The sequence below is a fragment of the Dendrobates tinctorius genome, unplaced genomic scaffold, assembly GCF_039654945.1.
Source record: "Dendrobates tinctorius isolate UK_male_01 unplaced genomic scaffold, ASM3965494v1 ptg000312l, whole genome shotgun sequence".
NCBI classification, from domain to species: domain Eukaryota; kingdom Metazoa; phylum Chordata; class Amphibia; order Anura; family Dendrobatidae; genus Dendrobates; species Dendrobates tinctorius.
Window position 1 is genome coordinate 6,853,692 of NW_027361979.1, and position 21,733 is coordinate 6,875,424.

At 41.7% G+C, this 21,733-nt stretch overlaps 1 protein-coding gene across 1 annotated transcript in view; it reads left to right on the top strand.

The window, feature by feature from the left end:
- Window positions 1-18,096, top strand: part of IGFN1 (immunoglobulin like and fibronectin type III domain containing 1) — a 224,452-nt gene extending 206,356 nt beyond the window's left edge. Inside the window, 2 exon segments of the mRNA XM_073561065.1 lie at window positions 11,205-11,234; window positions 17,949-18,096. Of these exon segments, the coding sequence (XP_073417166.1) occupies window positions 11,205-11,215 (11 nt within the window). The 3' untranslated portion in view covers window positions 11,216-11,234; window positions 17,949-18,096.
- Window positions 18,097-21,733: the final 3,637 nt, after the last annotated feature.

Below are 21,733 nucleotides of genomic sequence, written 5' to 3' on the forward strand. Positions count from 1 at the left end.
TCGTATTTGAGATGTTTTATTTCCGCTGATCGGGATGATTGGGTTTCATTTTTGCCCTTGGCCGAATTTGCTTTAAATAATAGAGCTAGTTCTGCCACTTTGATGTCACCTTTTTGTTGTAACTTTGGGTTTCATCCTCGATTTTCTTCAGGGCAGGTGGAGCCTTCTGCCTGCCCAGGTGTTGACACTGTGGTGGAGAGAATGCACCAGATCTGGGACCAAGTGGTGGATAAGTTATCTCTCTCCCAGGAAAAGGCCCAGCGGTTTTCCAATCGACATAGGACCATTGATCCCCAGTTTAAGATTGGTGATATGGTGTGGTTATCATCAAAAAATATTGCTATGAAGGTGGCTTCTCCTAAGTTTAAGCCTAGATTTATTGGACCTTACAAGATTTTGGAGATTATTAATCCGGTCTCTTTCCGTTTGGCTCTTCCTGTCACATTTAAAATCCATAATGTGTTCCATAAGTCCTTGTTGAAGAGGTTTGTTGAACCAGTTGTTCCTGGGCTGGCACCTCCAGACCCTGTATTGGTTGAAGGTAACATGGAATATGAGGTAGAGAAAATACTGGATTCCCATCTGGCTAGACGGAGACTCCAGTATTTGGTTAAGTGGAAGGGTTATGGTCAGGAGGATAATTCCTGGGTCTCTGCCTCTGATATTCATGCCAAAAGATTGGTGCGTGCCTTTCATCGGGCTCACCCTGATCGCCCTGGTGGCGTGGTTGAGGGTTCGGTGACCCCTCCTCAAGGGGGAGGTACTGTTGTGAGTTCATTTTCCCCTCCGTCACTGAGGTCTGGTGATCTCCCTATTCTGGTGAAGGAAGGTAATGAGCTTGATTATCAGGCACTTGAACCTGATGAGGATGACTGGCTGAGTGGAGTCACGGACTGGATATAAGGCTGCCGACGCCCTTCTGCCCTGCGGGTGATTTCTCTGTGGACTTCTAGGACACCAGTCTGATTCCTGCTCCACTAAGCTAAGTTTTTCTGCTTTGCCTGTTTGCATTAGTGTTTTGTTTTTGTTTTCCTTGCTTTTCTGAATTCTGCCATTCCCTGCTGGGGTGAGCTGAATCTCCTTTTGCCTGTAGCTCTGTCTTCAGAATATTCCTGAGTACTGACATAGCTTTTTTGAAGCCTAGCGTCTTCAGGGCCTTTTTCACTGTCAGTGTGTTGGCTCTTATTTTCATAGGGTTTTTCACGGATTGCAGACAGCAGCCTTCCTGTCCTTTTCTATCTAGCTAGATTGGGCCCCGTCTTTGCTCAGTCTATGTTTCTGTCTGTGTTAGTGTTTTCATCTTGCTTCACCGTCATTATATGTTGGGGGCTGCCTATTGCTTTGGGGTCTGCTCTGGGGCAGTTTAGTTTTCCCCTTTCTTTCTTTAGGCCTAGCTATTTCTCCGGCTGTGATCGAGGGGTCTAGGGCATCGTAGGAACCCCCCACGGCTACTGCTAGTTGTGTTGATAGGTTCAGGGGTCTGCAATCCGATAACTGCCAACTTCTCTGGTTTTCTGGACTTAGCTAGCATTTCTGTTTTTGCCTCCTACGGTGACTCAATCATAACAGTAACCTATAGAGACTTATCGTATTTTTCGGATTATAAGACCCACTTTTTTCCCCCCAAATTTGGGGGTGTGTCTTATAATGCGGATATATCTTACCGGCAGCCATGGAGCAGGGTCCCAGGATCACTGGTGGAGGAGGCAAGAGTGGCGCGTTGCTGCAGGCTGCAGACTGGGATGAGGGGGTGTCACGATGTGCGCCGCTGTGGGTGAAAATGGCTGTGGTGCTCTGTGGTGTGGGGGGGGCTGCGCCAGCATTTAGTGAAAGCCTGGAGCCCCCCGCGTATCCATTACTGCGATGCGATGCTGGGTGCGGCACATGCTCAGATTGAGATCTCAGCAACGAGATCTCGTCCCAAGATCTCGGGAGATGAGATCTCGATGCTGAGAGCTCAATCTGAGCATGTGCAGCTCCCGGCGGCCATTTTCCCGGAGCCTCCCACATATCCATTACTGCGATGCGGTGGTTTCTGGGAAATTGGGTGCTGGGGACAGCGCATGCTCAGATTGAGATCTCACAGATTTTCACAGAGGGCACCGCATCGCAATAATGGATGTGCAGGTGGGGCTCTGTTCTTTCACAAATCCTGACGGAGCCCCCCACACGACAGAGCACCGCAGCCATTTTCACCTGCAGCGGAACACCCCCTCATCCCAGCCTGCGGCCTGCAGTAATGTGCCGCTCTTTCCTCCTCCAGCAGTGACCCTGGGACCCCGCTTCACCACCCCCAGTAAGTAATATGATGCATGGATTATGAGGCACGACCATTTTATTAAAAGTTTTTTTTTCCTATTTTTTGCCTTATAATCCGCAAAATACGGTATATCATTACACATGAGCAGTTTCAGCGTCCTGTGATAAATAAAAGTGGGTCAGAGGAAATCTTTAATGAACACCCCTCGTATATATAGGCAGGCAGGTTATAAAATCTTGAATGGAAGGTATGATGTAGGTCCCGGAATGTAGGCTCCAGTAACAGCAGGTTACTGAGCATTTTTTTCTTGGAGGGAACGGATTTTAGGTCCAGGATTTATGAGTGGTCAAAGAGCCACTCAGGCTGCTAAATTAGCTCAGGTGTGTGTGGTATTGGAGAGGCAGTCAGTCTGGTTGCTGATCCAACAGAGCAGGGCATGTGTCGCTGCAAGGGTCAAAGACTGTGTGCTTAATTTGCCTACCCAAAGAAGGAACTGTGTTTGTTTGTGTGTTGATTACTTTCATTTGTGAAGGTTTATAACGTTTAATAAGCATTGTCATTTAGAACCAAAACACTGGTTGCTACATGGCTAAAGTTGTTTTCCAAACTGAGCTCAGCGATTGGCTGCATTCATGATGTGCACCGAGGACAGAAGCAATAGATCAAAGAGCCAGCACTGAATAGGGAGGATGACTACTTTCTGTGTTTGTAATTTTACATTTCAGGAATCATTTAAGTCCACTTTTCAAAAATTGAAAAAGTCCATTCATGATTTATTTGAAAATAATGCAAACAATATACCCAGGTATAATGTGCGTTATAAGAGTATACTGTACAATTTAGCTTTGCTATTTTTGCCCCTCACCATGACAGGTCAGTGGACTGGTTGCCTGAATGAGATGCTTCAGACACAGCTTAGTGGTATGTTTCTTAGGCTGGGTTCATATGAGCATATGCAAAAACATTTGCTTTTTGGACTGAAAAAAGAGATGATTTTTAATCTCTTTGTGCGACCATTGCTACCTTAATATCCATTTTTTACATCCATAAAACACCCATATTTCCTTTTTTTTACATCCACAAGTCCATTTTTTACATTTGTATGGCATTGTTTTCTACCAACAATAATTTAAAAAATAATAAAATGCAATGCACAATTTTCTATACAATGGAGCCATAAAAAATGAATTCCATACCATGTACAGTGAAGGAAATTAGTATTTGATCCCTTGCTGATTTTGTAAGTTTGCACCAGGGCTGTGGAGTCGGTAAGCCACAGTTGCGACTCCGACTCTGACTCCGACTCCAGGATTTTATCAGGCTCCGACTCCGGCTCCGACTCCGACTCCGGCTCCGACTCCTTCATAAATGGCCAATTCATAACAACAAATTTACTGTTGTAAAATATTAAGCATCGTGCTTATTCAGTTTCTCACCATCATATAAGTAATCAGACCACTTAGAGCAAAAACTACATTTATTAGAATACAATTAGAATATAGCAAATAACTTTTATAAACTTTTCTAAACTGTAAGTAAATATGCAATAAACACTTTTATGCAGTTAATAAGAAGAAATCTATAAATTTGTCCTCAGAAAAAGTATTGCCTCTGTCAGATCCTCCTTCATGGATGCCCTCAAATCTGATCTAATTATTTTGAGAGCAGAGAACAACCTCTCTACACTAACTTGTGTTGGTGGCAAAGCAGTAACCACTCGGGCAACATCTCTAACAATGTCAGGATACAGAGGAATCGCTTGTTGCACTGTTATTTTTGATGAACGGTCAAATTTCTCAATTTCTTTTAGTGCACATGAAAAATTCTGCTGAAATGTACTGGCTGTGTTCCTTGATGGGGATGACTCTTCTTCTATGCAGGAACGCTTTGCACGGTCCTTGTGATCCAATTATTTTTCGAAATTAAATTCTTCATCAGTTGATGATGAGGGTGAAGATGTGGCAGGACGACCAAATTCTTCTTGTTCCTCCTGACTGTTCTGCAACCCTTTCATCCTTACTGCTATTTCAAACAGAGCTTCTTTTCCTTTACTTAGCTGTTGATCATCTAGAAGAATCCGATGCATTGGGTCTACATAAACAGCTGCCAAAAGAATGTTATTTTGTAATAGTAGCTCCTCTCTCTGTTTCATTGATGTAGCAATGCCACTTGCAATTAACTCTCCTCTTTGGGACAGGCGAAACATCAGGTTCTTCCACTCCTTTAAGAAAATACCTGGAGTTACGTCCTCTGCTTGTAATTTTTTAGTCACTGTAAATGGGTGCTCTAGCAATTTTTCCAGCTCAGTCACCTGATTCCACTGACTTTCATTTAGCGTCAGTTGAGGGTTAGCCATGTCTACAAGAAAGGTTTTCAGTTCAACCAAGCGCTGAATCATTAAGTAAGTACTGCCCCATCGTGTGGCTTGATCAATAATTGCCCCTTTTCCAGCACGTCTCTTCAAAATTGAGTCAACTTTAGGGGTTCTGACAACAGTAGCCAATTTTCTCACCTTGCCAATCAGTGCAGCAGCATGTCCTTCTTGCAGACTGTCTCTTATAGCCAGCTGTAGCGTATGCACAACACATCGCATGTGATGAATGAAAGAACATATTGACACAGTTTCAACAAGATCATCTAAACTATCATGTTGCTGTTCATCTGAAGCAACTTCAGTTTGCTCCTCAGTTACAATACTGTGTTCCTCTATTTCAAACATTTCTGTATCTGTGGACCCAGAATGTTCTTCTAGCTGCTGGTCACCATCATTACTCTCATTCATTAGCTTAATAGTACTTATCATATTTGAAGCATTGTCAGTTACGACAGAAAGAACTTGATCTTTTTTAAGTTCATAGTCTTGCAGAACCTTTTCCACCAAGACCTGGAGAAACTCACTGGTGTGATGAGCTTTGGTGTCTTTTACTGCCAATGTCTTGGTAACTATTTCATTTTCAAACAAATCGGACATTGATGGCAAAATAGTTCACTCTGTGACGTGTGCAGGCATCCATTTTAAGAAACAGAAAGCGTCCCTTGAGAGTTTTTTTAAGTTCTTCTTTTTGTTTAAAAGCTTCTTCGATTACTAATTTTCTAATACTCTCTCTCTCCAGAGAAACACCAAGCTTGCGGGCCATTTCCCCATTCAGACACATAAAAGCTGGTCTTGAAAATAATGAAATAGGCACACTATCCTTTACAACAAGCTCTATGATCTGTTTTTTAAATGTATCTACTGTCATTGTCACAGTAACTTTGTCACTGACAAAATATCTTGCAACTGATGGCTGCAAAGTTCTCTGCTCCTTTGTTTGGCTGGAAGAGCTGGGCACTGGTTCATTGGATTGGATGCAGTCTTTCTCATCCACTGCTTTCAGTACTTCTGGATGAAAGCGCTGTAAATGTCTCTTTAGATTAGAAGCTCTGGTAGGAGCATTTTTATCTTTGCCTGAATATGCACTCATCTTGGCTTCACAGCATTTGTTTTTGTCTGGATCATTTGTCATACACTGACAGACATAATGTTTTCTATCTTGAGTGATGGTGAAATGTTCAAATACAGCTGATTTAATGTGATGCTTCTTTGACATTCTCAGGTTTTTAATTCTGCATTCACAATCCAAATGACAATTGTTTTTCCTAAAAACAATTGTACAAAATTATTGCCAGGTCGTACAACTGATATAGTGGTCAGTAATACTGTTATTATTCCTCATGTACTCACAGTTAAATGATGCAAAGTTTGTTGAAAGGATAATACTTCTTACAATCTTCCTCTTCTGAGTAGCAGGCAGCTGTGAGATGCTTGGAAGACGCACACCTAGTATGATCTAGTCTAGAGGAGGAGCTTTACTACTAAGAATTTGCAACACATTTTCACTTTCAGTTTCATACATTGTAAGTAGGGGGGTTGGGGCAGCATGAGGTTAACCAAGTATAAGATTAGATAAGGGCAGTGGAGAACAGTGACACACAAGAAGTAAGAAATGTCTCTATCTCCAGCAGAACTGCTTATCACTGTTGTTCATAGTTTGATAGAACATATATATTTGAGTAACATTTATAAAATTCATATGAAGTTCAATTATGAAATATTAATACATTTTTTTTAAAGCTGGAGTCGGAGTCGGTACATTTCTACCGACTCCGACTCCAACCAAAACTAACTCCGACTCCACGACTCCGACTCCACAGCCCTGGTTTGCACACTGACAAAGACATGAGCAGTCTATAATTTTAATGGTAGGTTAATTTTAACATTGAGAGAATATCAAAACTAAAATCCAGAAAATCACATTATATAAATTCTATAAATTTATTTGCAGTGAGAAATAAGTATCTTATTCCCTACCAACCATTAAGAGTTCTGGCCCCTACAGACCAGTTAGACGCTCCTAATCAACTCGTTACTTTCATTAAAGACAGCTGTCTTACATAGTCACCGTTATAAAAGACTCCTGTCCACAGACTCAATTAATCAGTCAGACTCTAACCTGTAGAACATGGGCATGATCAAAGAGCTTTCTAAGGATGTCAGGGACAAGATCATAGACATGCACAAAGCTGGAATGGGCTACAAAACCATAAGTAAGACGCTGGATGAGAAGGAGACAACTGTTGGGCAATAGTTAGAAAATTTAAGAAATACAAAATGTCTGTCATTCGATATCGATCTGGGGCACCATGCAAAATCTCACCTCGTGGGCTATCCTTGATCATGGGGAAGGTGAGAGATCAGCTTAAAACTACACGGGAGGAACTTGTTAACGATCTCAAGGCAGCTGAGACCACAGTCACTAAGAAAACTATTGGTGACACATTATGCCGTAAAGTTTTAAAATCCTGCAGTGCCCACAAGGTCCCTCTGCTCAAGAAGGCACATGCGCAGGCCCGTCTGAAGCTTCCAATGAACACCTGGATGATTCTGTGATTGACTGGGAGAAGGTGCTGTGGCCAGATGAGACAAAAATTGAGCTTTTTGATATTAACTCAACTCGCCGTGTTTGTTGGAAGAGAAATGCTGCCTATGACCCAAAGAACATCGTCCCCACTGTCAAGCATGGAGGTGGAAACATTAGGTTTTGGGAGTGTTTCTCTGCTAAGGGCACAGGACTACACCACATCAATGGGAGAATGGATGGAGCCATGTACCGTAAAATCCTGTGTGACAACCTCCTTCCCTCTAACAAGACATTTAAAAATGGGTCATGGCTGGGTCTTCCAGAAAGACAATGACCCAAAACATACAGCCAAGGCAACAAAGGAGTAGCTCAAAAAGAAGCACATTAAGGTCATGGAGTGGCCTAGCCAGTCTGCAGACCTTAATCCCATAGAAAACTTATAGATAGAGTTGAAGCTCAAAGTTGCCAAGCGACAGCCTCAAAATCTTAATGGCTTAAAGGTGATCTAAAAAGAGAATTGGACCAAAATGCCTCCTGACATGTGTGCAAACCTCATCATCAATTGCAAAAAAGTCTGACTTCTGTGCTTGCCAACAGGAGTTTTGCCACAAAGTATTAAGTCTTGTTTGCCAGAGGGATCAAATACTTATTTCTCACAACAAAATGCAAATACATTTATATAATTTATACAATGTGATTTTCTGGATTTTATTTTTGATATTCTATCTCTCAATGTTAAAATTAACCTACCCTTAAAATTATAGACTGTTCATGTCTTTGTCAGTGGGCAAACTTACAAATAATTATTTCCTTCACTGTAGTAGGGCAAATCCACATATACAGTTGTGGCCAAAAGTATTGACACCCCTGCAATTCTGTCAAATAATACTCAGTTTCTTCCTGAAAATGATTGCAAACACAAATTCTTTGGTATTATTATCTTCATTTAATTTGTCTTAAATGAAAAAACACAAATGAGAATGAAGCAAAAAGCAAAACATTGATAATTTCTCACAAAACTCCAAAAATGGGCCAGACAAAAGTATTGGCACTCTCAGCCTATTACTTGGTTGCACAACCTTTAGCCAAAATAACTGCGACCAACCGCTTCCGGTAACCATCAGTGAGTTTCTTACAATGCTCTGCTGGAATTTTAGACTATTCTTCTTTGGCAAACTGCTCCAGGTCCCTGATATTTGAAGGGTGCCTTCTCCAAACTGCCATTTTTAGTTCTCTCCACAGGTGTTCTATGGGATTCAGGTCTTGACTCATTGCTGGCCACCTTAGAAGTATCCAGTGCTTTCTCTCAAACCATTTTCTAGTGCTTTTTGAAGTGTGTTTTGGGTCATTGTCCTGCTGGAAGACCCATGACCTCTGAGGGAGACCCATCTTTCTCACACTGGGCCCTACATTATGCTGCAAAATTTGTTGGTTGTCTTCTGACTTCATAATGCCATGCACACGGTCAAGAAGTCCAGTGCCAGAGGCAGCAAAGCAACCCCAAAACATCAGGGAACCTCCGCCATGTTTGACTGTAGGGACCGTGTTCTTTTCTTTGAATGCCTCTTTTTTCTTCTGTAAACTCTATGTTGATGCCTTTGCCCAAAAAGCTCTACTTTTGTCTCATCTGACCAGAGAACATTCTTCCAAAACGTTTTAGGCTTTTTCAGGTAAGTTTTGGCAAACTCCAGCCTGGCTTTTTTATGTCTCGGGGTAAGAAGTGGGGTCTTCCTGGGTCTCCTACCATACAGTCCCTTTTCATTCAGATGCCGACGGATAGTACGGGTTGACACTGTTGTACCCTCGGACTGCAGGGCAGCTTGAACTTGTTTGCATGTTAGTCGAGGTTCTTTATCCAACATCCGCACAATCTTGCGTTGAAATCTCTTGTCAATTTTTCTTTTCCGTCCACATCTAGGGAGGTTAGCCACAGTGCCATGGGCTTTAAACTTCTTGATGACACTGCGCACGGTAGACACAGGAACATTCAGGTCTTTGGAGATGGACATGTAGCCTTGAGATTGCTCATGCTTCCTCACAATTTGGTTTCTCAAGTCCTCAGACAGTTCTTTGGTCTTCTTTCTTTTCTCCATGCTCAATGTGGTACACACAAGGACACAGGACAGAGGTTGAGTCAGCTTTAATCCATGTCAACTGGCTGCAAGTGTGATTTAGTTATTGCCAACACCTGTTAGGTGCCACAGGTAAGTTACAGGTGCTGTTAATTACACAAATTAGAGAAGCATCACATGATTTTTCGAACAGTGCCAATACTTTTGTCCACCCTCTTTTTTATGTTTGGTGTGGAATTATATCCAATTTGGCTTTAGGACAATTCTTTTTGTGTTTTTTCATTTAAGACAAATTAAATGAAGATAATAATACCAAAAAATTTGTGTTTGCAATGATTTTCAGGAAGAAACTGAGTATTATCTGACAGAATTGCAGGGATGTCAATAATTTTGGCTACAACTGTACCAGAATTCAAATCTGAACCACTAATGTGTCAAACTAAAAATATGAACTGGGATACAAACTGGTGTGCATGCAGCATGTAAGCGCCTGTTCACACTCTCCACTGAACAGAAAAAAAGAAAAAAGACAGAAATATAATGCCCTGCAGTAGATAAATAAACAGCAATAGTGCACGAAAATAATATACGGTAGTTAGTTAACATGTTTTGTGATAAAAAAATTGACAAAGTCATCCCACCTCTTCACTGCGACCCTGTTTGGGACGGTCCTAACTCTAATGTTAAAAACCTTACCGTTTGTCAAGTCACATGCATATGTATAAAGGCTGGGCCCAGCTAGTGGACATATAGCCATGGGAGACCACATCAATAGAATGTCAAGCTCAAATAAAAGTCAGGTCACACCTTTACATGCATATGGTGCAAACAGACTGAGAAAAACTAAAGATATGAACTGGGATATAAACTGTTGTGCATGCAGCATTTAAGCGCATGTTCACACTGGCCACTGAACAGGAAAAAAACAAAGACAGAAGTATAATGCTTAAATTCCTTTGAAACCCACTCTGTGAATAGGCTCCAAAGAAAATTGTCATTTTTACTATATGCAACAATACTGTGGTATTGCTATGTATAGTAACAGTGATCAGACGATCACAGGTTCAAGTAACATAAGGGAACTAACAAATACAATAAAAAATCAAAAATAGCTTAAAAAACTATATGAAAAATTTTTAAAGAATCATAAGCTAGAATAACAAAAATAAATAAGATACTAAAAAATAAACGCATGTGGTATGTATGCATCTACTGTAGTCTATGAAAATATAAAGATAATTATGAAAATTGGTAAAAACAGTACACATAAAGAATTCCAAAACACCAAAATTACGTTTTTGGGAAACCACAATACCACAAAAAAATGCTATAAAAAGTGATCAAAATGTCATATCTATCCCAATTTTTATATTAATTAAAATCTTGTCTTGCCCCACAAAAAATAAGCCCCCACACAGCTCTATCGACCAAAAAATGAGAACATCATTGGTCTTGGAAAATGGTTGCACAATCCCCTGAATTTTTTTTTTTTTTTTTACAAACTTCCGATTTTTACTTTACCAATAAAATAATAAAAAAACTGGACACGTTTGATCACAATGTAGTCTGTAAATTCAATTTTCAAAAAACAGTGTCACAATTGCTTTTTTTTTTTTTTCTAGTTTTACCGCTCTTGGAATATTTTTTTTCCGTTTTCCACTACATTAGGTGAAAACAAGTCTTAATACAGCTGGGTGGATAGAAAAACATGTATGGCTCTTGGAAGAATGGGAGGAAATAGATGAAGACACAAAAACGAAAATTAGCCATGTCAGCAAGGGGTTAAATATGTGTGCTGTCAGAGTTTTTACATGTTGATATATATATACACAGTAATATGAAGCTTTCTGTTATGATGGTGATGACATTGCTTTTAGTTTTCACACTAAATATTTGCTGTTTGTGCCGTTTTTTATGGTTGTTATGCGTAGGAATAAAGTAAGTCACTAAACTACTACATTTGTTTTCTAGCGCCACAATAAACAGATTTTTCATCACAAGGTAAGAAATGAAGTACAATATAAGTAAGGTTAAAGCAGTAATGATAATTAAAGGAATGTGCAAGCAATAACGTTAATCAGAACAGTGTAAACGATGAAAGACCCCATTCTAACAGCTGGTCTGTGGGGGTGCTGATATTGACCCATGCCAAGGTAATATGGATAACCTAAGCTGAGGATATTCTATCAGTATGTGCCAAATCTATGAGTAAACTTAATACCTTTTTTGCATTTTTGCCAATTTGACAATGAGCAAATATTATTTACATCTGCTGTAAATGTGCGGGAAATGTTTCACCAGCTCTAACAAACCTTTGCAGACTCTGCCCACTTTACACATTGTTTGGCCAGTGACAATAAAAGTTGAAAATTTTCCATGTCACCTCTTTAGCTGAGCAATCTTACACTACAATCTGGTGTAAATTACTAAAGTATTGAGAGTCTGTAAATTTTGTTTAAAAAAATTAACCACATTTACGTATTTTTATATATACTTACTTCCATTATCTATCTATATAATTGTCTTATCATGTCTGTCTGTAACCGAAATCCCGCGTCGCTAATAGGATGAGCCCGGCCGGCCGTGACCAATCAGCGACGCAGGATTTCTGTGACAAACAGACAGACAGGTACTGTATGATAATGGGTATGGCGCCGGAGATCACAATCTCCAGCGCCATACTTACATACTTACCTCACCGGGAGGAGCGTTGCCGCGGCGCTTCTCTTCTTACGGTGACCGGGGCAGGTGGCTGGGGGAGGAGTGTGGCACTGATGCCGGAGTACGCGCTTGCGCATATCGCTATCCGGCGCCATTTTCCTGAAGACACATTTGCAGTGTGTCTTCAGGAAAATGGCGCCGGACAGCGCGGTGTGGGCATGCGCGTACTCCGCCAGTGCCAACTCCTCCCCCAGCCTCCGGCAGAACGGGACAGCGCTGGACCACAGGAAAGGTGGGTGAGTATAAATGTTTTTTTTTTTGTATGTGTGCAGTTTCCTAGGAGAGAGGGGGACCATACATACCAGGAAAGGGGGGTGAGTGGTACCATGCATACCACGAAAGGGGGGTGAGGGGACCATGCATACCACGAAAGGTGGGTGAGCGGACCATGCATACCACGAAATGGGAGTGAGGGGACCATGCATACCACGAAAGGGGGGTGAGGGGACCATGCATACCATGAAAGGGGAGTGAGGGGACCATGCATACCACAAAAGGGGGGGTGAGGGGACCATGCATACCACAAAAGGGGGGTGAGGGGACCATACATACCAGCAAAGGGGGTGACGGGACCATGCATACCAGGAAAAAGGGGTGAGGGGTACCATGCATACCATGAAAAGGGGGTGAGGGGACCATGCATACCACAAAAGGGGGGTGACGGGACAATGCATACTAGCAAAGGGGGGTGACAGGACCATGCATACCATGAAAGGGGGTGAGGGGACCATGCATACCACGAGAGGGGGGTGAGGGGACCATGCATGCCACAAAAGGGGGGAGAGTGGTACCATGCATACCATGAAAGGGGGGTGAGTGGTACCATGCATGCCACGAAAGGGGGGTGAGGGGACCATGCATACCAGCAAAGGGGGGGTGACGGGACCATGCATACCAGGAAAGGGGGGTGAGAGGACCATGCAAACCACAAAAAGGGGGTGAGGGAACCATGCATACCAGCAAAGGGGGGTGAGGGGAACCATGCATACCAGGAAATAGGGGGGGTGAGAGGACCATGCATACCAGGATAGGGGAGGTGAGGGGGACCATGCATACCAGGAAAGGGGGGGTGATGGGACTATGCATACCAGGAAATGAGGGTGAGGGGGACCATGCATACCAGGAAAGGGGGGTGATGGGACCATGCATACCAGGAAAGGGGGGTGAGGGGGACCATGCATAACAGGAAAGGGTGGTGAGAGGACCATGCACACCAGGAAAGGGGGGTGAGGGGGACCATGCATACCAGGATAAGGGGGTGAGGGGGCCATTCATTCCAGGAAAGGGGGTTGAGGGTGACCATGCATACCAGGAAAGGGGGGTGAGGGGGACCATGCATACCAGGAAAGGGGGGTGACGGGATCGTGCATACCAGCAAAGGGGGGTGAGAGGACCATGCATACCAGGATTGGGGGGTGAGGGGTAGCATGCATATCAGGATTGGGGGTGAGAGGACCATGCATACCAGGATTGGGGGGTGCATTATTGCATTATTATTAAATCTTCATAAAGAAACTACATACATATTCTAGAATACCCGATGCGTTAGAATCTGGCCACCATCTAGTTTATCATACAAATGTATTCCAAGGCACGAGAGCTATTCTTATCTGTTAGATAGATATTAAAGTAAAAGTTAAACCCTTTTCATATGCTCTGCATTCAGAGGCTGCACATTTAAAGAATGCTGTGGATTTTAATTTCTGGTTCAGATTGATTGCAAATTTGCGATAGATTTTGCACATTGTTATTTAAAGGTATAAACTCATTGTAAAATATACTGCAAAGTCTGCACATGCGATAGTTTACAGGGGATTTACTTTTACTTCTTTAGAAAAAATGGGTCCTTGGCTTAATAATAATGTTACTAATGGCATTTGCTTGTAATTGTCCCTTATACAGTGTATGGATTGATAGCATAAGGTATCATCGTGCCATAAGCCAAGAAATATCCTAGCCTTTTGGCCGGGGTCACACTTGCGAGTGCAATGGGAGAAACTCATGCGAGTCTCTCCTCCGGCGGTTTAGACCAGAGCGTTTAGCTGCATACAAATACATGAAGCCGCAAACTCCGGTCCCAATTGCCGGTGGCAGTGCCGGGTATTGAGGCGAGAGACTCACGTGTTTCTCGCATTGCACTCACAAGTGTGACCCCGGCCTTAGTGTGTGATTCAGTCAACTGTTAGTAAAGCAACAGTTAATCTCTATGTTTAGTCCATATACTGTAAATACATCCATTTTAATTTAGTTGCATGCACATTGGGCTTTCCTGTGACTATCATTCAGTACAAGAAAGACTGGATGCAACGAAATGTGTCGTTGCACAAAATTCTGCTTGGCACCAGTCCTGACTTTTCTCTCAAGTGGTAACAAACTTAATCTGCTGCTTAAATGTTGGAAATATTCTGACTGCTTCTGCAGCAATATACAAGTGCTGCTCAATACATAAGAATGTCATCAAAAAGTTAATTTATTTCAGTTCTTCAATGCAAAAGGGAAACTCATATATTATATAGTCATTACAAACATAGTGATCTCAAGTGTTTATTTCTGTTAGACTATGTGCACACGTAGTTTTAGGTGCTGCGGATTTTTTTGCACGGATTTGGTAAAATCCGCAGGTCAATCCACAGGTCAAAAGACCTGCGGTTTACCTTCGGATTAGCCCGCTGTTTAGCCCTGCGGTTTCACACCTCTACAATGGAGAAGGTGGGAAACCGCAGCGGAATCCGCACAAAGAATTGACATGCTGCGGATATGAACCCGCAGCAAATCCGCGCAGAAAAATCTTCAGCATGTACACAGCGTTTTTCAGTTTACCATTGAAAACAATGGTATTGTACAACGCAGCTAAATCTGCTGCGGACCCGCAGAGCCTGAAACGTTGCGGATCCGCAGCAGAATCCGCACCGTGTGCACATGGCCTTAATGTTGATGATTATGGCTTGCAGTAAATGAAAACCCAAAAGTCATTATCTCAGTAAATTACAATAATTAACAAAAAAAAAACACCTGCAAAGGGTTCCTAAGCATTTAAAAATGTCCCTTAGTCTGTTTCAGTATGCTCCACAATCATGGGGAAGACTGCTGACAGATGTCCAGAAGGCACTCACTGACACACTCCAAAAGGAGGGTAATGCACAAAAGGTCATTGCTAAAGAAGCTGGCTGTTCACATAGTGCTGTATCCAAGCATATTAATGGAAAGTTTAGTGGAATGAAAAAGTGTGGTAGAAAAGTTGCACAAGCAACCGAGATATCCACAGCCTTGAAAGGATTAAGAAAAGGCCATTCAAAAATTTGTTGAAGATTCACAAGGAGTGGCCTGCTGCTGGAGTCATTGCTTCAAGAGCCACCACACACAGACATATCCAGGATATGGGCTACAAGTGTCGCATTCCTTGTGTCAATCCACCCATGACCAATAGACAACGCCAGAATCATCTTACCTGCGCCAAGGAGATAAAGAACTGGACTGTTGCTCAGAGGTCCAAGGTGTTGTTTTCAGATTAAAGTAAATTTTGCATTTCCTTTGGAATTCAAGGTTCCAGAGTCTGGATGAAGAATGGAGAGGCACACAATCCAAGCTGCTTGAGGTCTAGTGTGAAGTTTCCGCAATCGGTGATGGTTTGGGAAGCCATGTCATCTGCTGGTGTAGGTCCACTGTGGTTTATCAAGACCAAAGTCAGCGCAGATATATACCAGGAACATTTTGGAGATGAAATTTAATTCTCCAGCAGGACTTGGCACCTGTCCACACTGCCAAAACTATCAATACCTGGTTTACAAACAACAGTATCACTGTGCTTGATTGGCCAGTAAACTCGCCAGAGTAGAGAATCTAAGGATTATTGTCAAAATCAAGAGGAAGATGAGAGACACCAGACCCAACAATGCAGATGAGCTGAAGGCTGCGATCAAAGCAACCTGGGCTTCCAGAACACATCATTAGTGCCACAGGCTGATCGTCTCCATTCCATGCCGCATTGATGCAGTAATTGATGCAAAATGAGCCCCGACCAAGTATTGAGTGCAGTTACTGAACATACATTTCAGTAGGTAAACATTTTGGATTTTAAAATCATTTTTCAAGCAAGCTGGTGGTATAAAGTATTCTAATTTACTGAGATAATGACTTTTGTGTTTTCATTGGCTGTAAGCCATAATTATCAACATTAACACAAACACGTGAAATAGATCTGTTTGTAATGACTCTATATAATACATGAGTTTCACTTTTTGTATCGAAGAACTGAAATAAATTAAATTTTGATATTATAGTTTAGTGAGAAGCATTTGTATATCTACATATATATTTATACATGCAATATAGTCATACAGTGGCTTGAGAAAGTATTCACCCCCTTTTCTTTTTACCTATTTTGTTAAGTTACAACGTGTGTAAATATTTTTGCAATCCAATTTGTGTGTGTTGCATCAGCACTAAATAGTCTAAGTTGGTGAAGTGAAAGAAAAAGATAGGCATAAATTAAATTTGTGATCAAATGATTAAAAATTGGCATGTGCATATTTATTCACCCCTTTTGTGATGAAGTCCCTAAAAATTTCTGGTGCAAGCAATTACCTTCATAAGTCACATACTTAGTGAAAGGAAGTCCACCTGTGTGCAATCTAAATGTCACATGGTCTATCAGTATATACACACACCTTGTCTGAAAAGCCAGAGGCTGCAACACCATTAAGCAAGAGCCACCACTAACTAAACAACGCTATGATGACCAAGGAGCTCTCCAAACAATTTAGGGACAAAGTTGTTGAGAAGTACAAGTCAGGGTTGGATTATAACAAAAAAAATCCATATCTCTGATGATCCTCCTGACCACCATAAAATCCATTATCATCAAATGGAAAGAACATGGTAGTACATCAAACCTGCCAAGAGAGGACCGCCCACCAAAACTCTTAGCCTGGGCAAGGAGGGCATTAATCAGAGAAGCAGCACAGAGACCAAAGGTAACCCTGAAGAAGCTGTGGAGTTCCCAAGCAGAGACTTGAGTATATGTCCATACGACCACAATAAGCCATAGACTCCATAGAGGTGGCACTTATGGAATACCTGACAGAAAAAAACCTTACTTACACACAAAAATTGTAAGCTCATTTTGAGTTTGCCAAAAGACATGGAAGACTCCTCAAATGTATGGAGGAAGGTGCTGTAGTCAGATGAGATCAAAGTGAAACTTTTTGACCACCAGAGTAAATGCTATGTCTGGCATCAACCAGCACAGCTCATCACCCCAAGAACACCATCCCCACAGTAAAACATGGTGGTGGCATGTGGGGATGTTTTTCAGCAGCAGGGACAGGGAACATGGTCTGAGTCTAGGAGGAGATGGTTGGTGTAAAATATAGGGATAGTCTTAAGCAAAACCTGTTGCAGTCTTTCAGTAATTTGAGACTGGGATAGATCTTCACATTCCAACAAGACAATGACCCAATGCATACTGCTAAAGCAACACTCGAGTGGTTTAAGGGAAAACGTGTAAATGTTTAAGAGCGGCCTAGTCCAAGACCAGACCATAGTGCAATTGAGAATCTGTGGTCAGACTTGAAGATTGCTGTTCACCATAGGAAACCATCTAACCTGAAGGAGCTGGAGCAGTTTTGACTTGAGGAACGGGCAAAAATCCCAGTGAAAAGATGTGGAAAGCTCATAGAGACTTATCCAAAATGACTTACGGCTGTAATTGCCACAAAAGGAGGCTCTACAAAGTACTTACTTTAGGGGGGTGAATAGTTATGCACACTGAAGTTTTCAGTAATTTTGTCCTACTTATTGTTTGCTTCACAATAAAAAGAAAACAAAATGTTTATAGTTGTAGCATGGGGGGGAATACTTTCAAAAGCCACTCTACATATATACTGTATGTATTCACCTTTTCTAGTTGTTTTCATAAGTCGTCATATTCTATTTATGTGCACTTAAACAGTGAATTTTAACTCATTTGTGACCTTTTTTTTCCTTCACTTTTAGGATGGATTTGTCAGTGAGCGTTATCTAATATTGCATATACTGTCAAGATGTATTGATAGCTTCTGAGCTGCACAACATATATGTATTTGTTGTACGGTCTCTCATCTGACTGTATTCAGTTTGCAAATAAAATATATATTGGCACGAAGTTGTGTGTAATTTATTTGTCTCAGTTCTGTAAGTAAAATAATTTGCGATAATATCTGATGGCCAAATTCAGGTTCTTACTGTATACATTCTTGCACATGCAGTTGCTTTCAGTCTATCATTAAATACTCCAAATCATTGAAATTGCAATAAAAAGGCACTTCCTTTCAGTTTTGTGGATTGTCAACAATTCCAATCCAATCTTCCACATCGACCATATTCACACCCAATGCATAAGCACAGAACTCGTTAAAGGAGGGGTATCTGGGATTATTTTATTTACTATGGCTCTAAGAACTAAAAGACAGGTAGTTGCTAACTACCTGTCCCTTCTGCCCAACGTTAATCTCTGCTGCCTCAGAATGGCCACTGACCGCAAATTCTATGGCTTCTGCTGACATCATGTCAACAGAGCAGCTGCCTCTCTTCGGCTCTGCTCTTTTGACAGGGTGTGACTGCCGAAGTCGTGCTGATTGACAGCCGCTCCTGGCTATCAATCAGCATGACATCAACAGAGCAGTCTGGAAGAGGAAGAGCTGCTCTAACGTGAAGTAGCAGAATTGCCAGAAGATTGGTACATAATTACCCCGAGTCAGCGCCAGGCAGAACAGGCAGGCAATTGGCAAATACCTGCCTGTCACCTTGTTGACAGTGGGATGGCATTTATTCTATTTCTTGTCAAAAGCAGTATTACTAAGAAACCTGTGTTATTTAAATGCACTCCTGCTTTTTGCTTATTTATTTACAGCAGGGTTTGTGTTTATTTTGCTTCTTGTAGGTTTTGTCTCCCTGTCATTATGCCTATAGTAAACAAATAAACTAATCCCGGATAACCCTTTCAAGTGCAAATTCACTTGATTATGCAACTTTAGAAGCTGATGGGATGAAACCAGGGATGGGCTAGGACTAAAAATTCAGCACTGGCATTTGAAAGTACACAGGCCCATGCTGGAACCCCCCTCCCCATATTGGGATCTCTATTACTCTATTACAAGACTGCTACCTATATTTCCAATAATGCTGTATAATATTTAATATTATTGCGATACAACACATATCACCAGATATACAGTGGTTATAATAGCACCACACTGATCATTAACCAAAACCTGTGTACTAGTACTGATATTACCAGGGCTGCCACTAGGAATTTCAAGGACCTATACTGGCAAAATTTTTTGGCCCCCTTAAGACTCCGCCCAGGCTCCACCTGAGCTCCGCCTTCACCCCTTGAACCTTCCACGGTCCCACCTCCCACTCTTGGAAAAACTCCACTTCTGCACCACGTCCTCACCAATCACATATTAAAGGGAACCTGTCAGCGGGATTGTGCACTGTAACCTAAACACAGTGTCAGGTCAGCGCCATTGTACTGATTAAAATGATACCTTGGTTGATGAAATCCATCTTGTGGTTGTTGTTTAATCTTTATTTTCAGTATTAAGTTAATGATATGCTCATGCTCGCTTTAGCATAATCACATGTTTAATGTGCAGTTAATAACTGTGCTTAATGTTTTCCTAAGGAATTTAACAAAAAATCCATTTTAACATGGCACTCACCGCGCCAGCGCAGTGGCACCTATCGGTGTATATAGAGGTGATGCAATAGCTGCTACTGCGCATGCGCCAGTGGCTCCTTCTTGCTAGAGAAGAAAAAAACATTTCCTCCAAGATGGCGCCACCTGCTTAGTAGCAGCTATTGGTAATAGGTTGTAATTAGTTATTATCAAACGGCCGAATCCTGCCCCCAGGGCCCAGTGAGGAGGAAGGTCCCAGAGGCCGATATGCCAGTAATGGCAGTAATGCCCTGAGGGTCGCCCTGGATATTACCACCATACAGTTACCATATATTGGTGATATCAGTGCAGGTGCTCTCCAGTTATGTTCTCGTTGATTGTTGTCATTCATTTTCCCCTTTTCTTTTTTATTATTATGCCCAAACCGCCATGATCTCTTCTTCCAGTTATAACTTGTCCTGGCAAAATGTAACACAGAAATATCCTTGAATTACAGTCCCCTCCGCAGATTCCCCCACCTCTACACAAACCATATCGTGCGATAACCAGTGTTCTAAACATTAATAATGTCCCTCTGTACCCTGTACAGTAATAGTACCCTGCTTTTTGTCCAACACAATAGCAGTGTGCTTCTTTATAGTAATAATGTCCCTCTTTGTCACCTTATAATTGCCCTTGACCCCTTAGAATAATTAACCCCATCGTACTGATAATAGAAACTCCCATGTGCACTCTTATAATACTAATGTTTTCTGTGCTCTCCTTATAATAATGCTTCCCTAGTACATATTTTCTCGGTTGAGGAGATCCCTTTTCTAGGGTATATTTTATCGTCCGCCGGTTTTTGCATTGATTCGGCGAAAGTCCCGGCGGTACTGGATTATGATTGTCCTGAGGATTTGAAGGCATTACAAATGTTTTTGGGTTTCGGCAGCTACTACTGTAAGTTCATCAAAAAGTTTTTGGTAGTGGCCAAACCTCTGACAGATATGAAGAGGAAAGGGGCAGACTTTTCCAAGTGGTCTAGTCCAGTCAGGGTGTCATTTGATACCTTGAAAGATTGTTTTGCATCTGCTCCGATTCTCATACAGCCTGACGTTTCTCAGCCTTTTATTGTAGAAGGTGACTCGTCTGAAGTGGGGATGGGGACTGTCTTGTCGCATGGTGCATCTCCTGGTAAATGGGGTCCATGTGCATACTTTTCAAAAAACTGTCATCTGAAGAGAGAAATTACGACATTGGTAACAGGGAACTCTTGGCAATCAAATGGTCCTTTGAAGAGTGGCGTCATTTTCTGGAGGGAGAGCAGTTCATCCAGTTATGGTGATCACTGATCATAAGAATCTCATATCTAAAGTTGGCAAAACGTCTAACTCCTAGACAGGAGAATGGGCATTGTTATTCTCCAGGTTTAACTTTTTTTGCTACATATAGGCTGAGGAACAAGAACATTAATTCATCCGGTTATAGTAATCACGGAGCATAACTATCTCGTACATCTACATATAGGCCGAGGAGCAAGAACATAAAGCGGATACCTTATCTCGTTGGTTTCCTGGGGGTAGAGTTAATTGTGAACCGGTTGCTATACTACAAAATGGGGTAGTTATTGCATCTATATGCTTCAATTTTGAGAAAGAGGTTTTTGAGTCTCAGGGGGATGCCCCTGCTGCTTATCCGTTAGTTAAACTGTTTGTAATTTTTCTGAGACGAGCAAAACAACCTTTTTTAGCCCTGCAAAAATTGTGCAATGTGCAAAACAACTAAGAGTCACAACCCAATCTACACATTTGAAACCCCAAGTAGAACATTCACTATCAAAATTCATAACATGTTGCAATAAAGGGATTATGTACTGTATAAAATGCTTGTGTCAGATATCTATATATATATAAAATTGAATGTATGTGTGTATCAGGGGCGGACACAGACTGTAGTGGGCCCCTGTGCAAGAAATTTTTTGCCCCCCGCCCTTCATAGGGCAACATAGTTATTTGTTATTTGTTGTTATCTAATATTGAGGCTATGCAGGGATGGATATAATATCTGTATAGAATATAATGCAACCCCCCCCCCCATAGAATATAATGCAGCCCCCCGCATATAGTATGATGCAGCC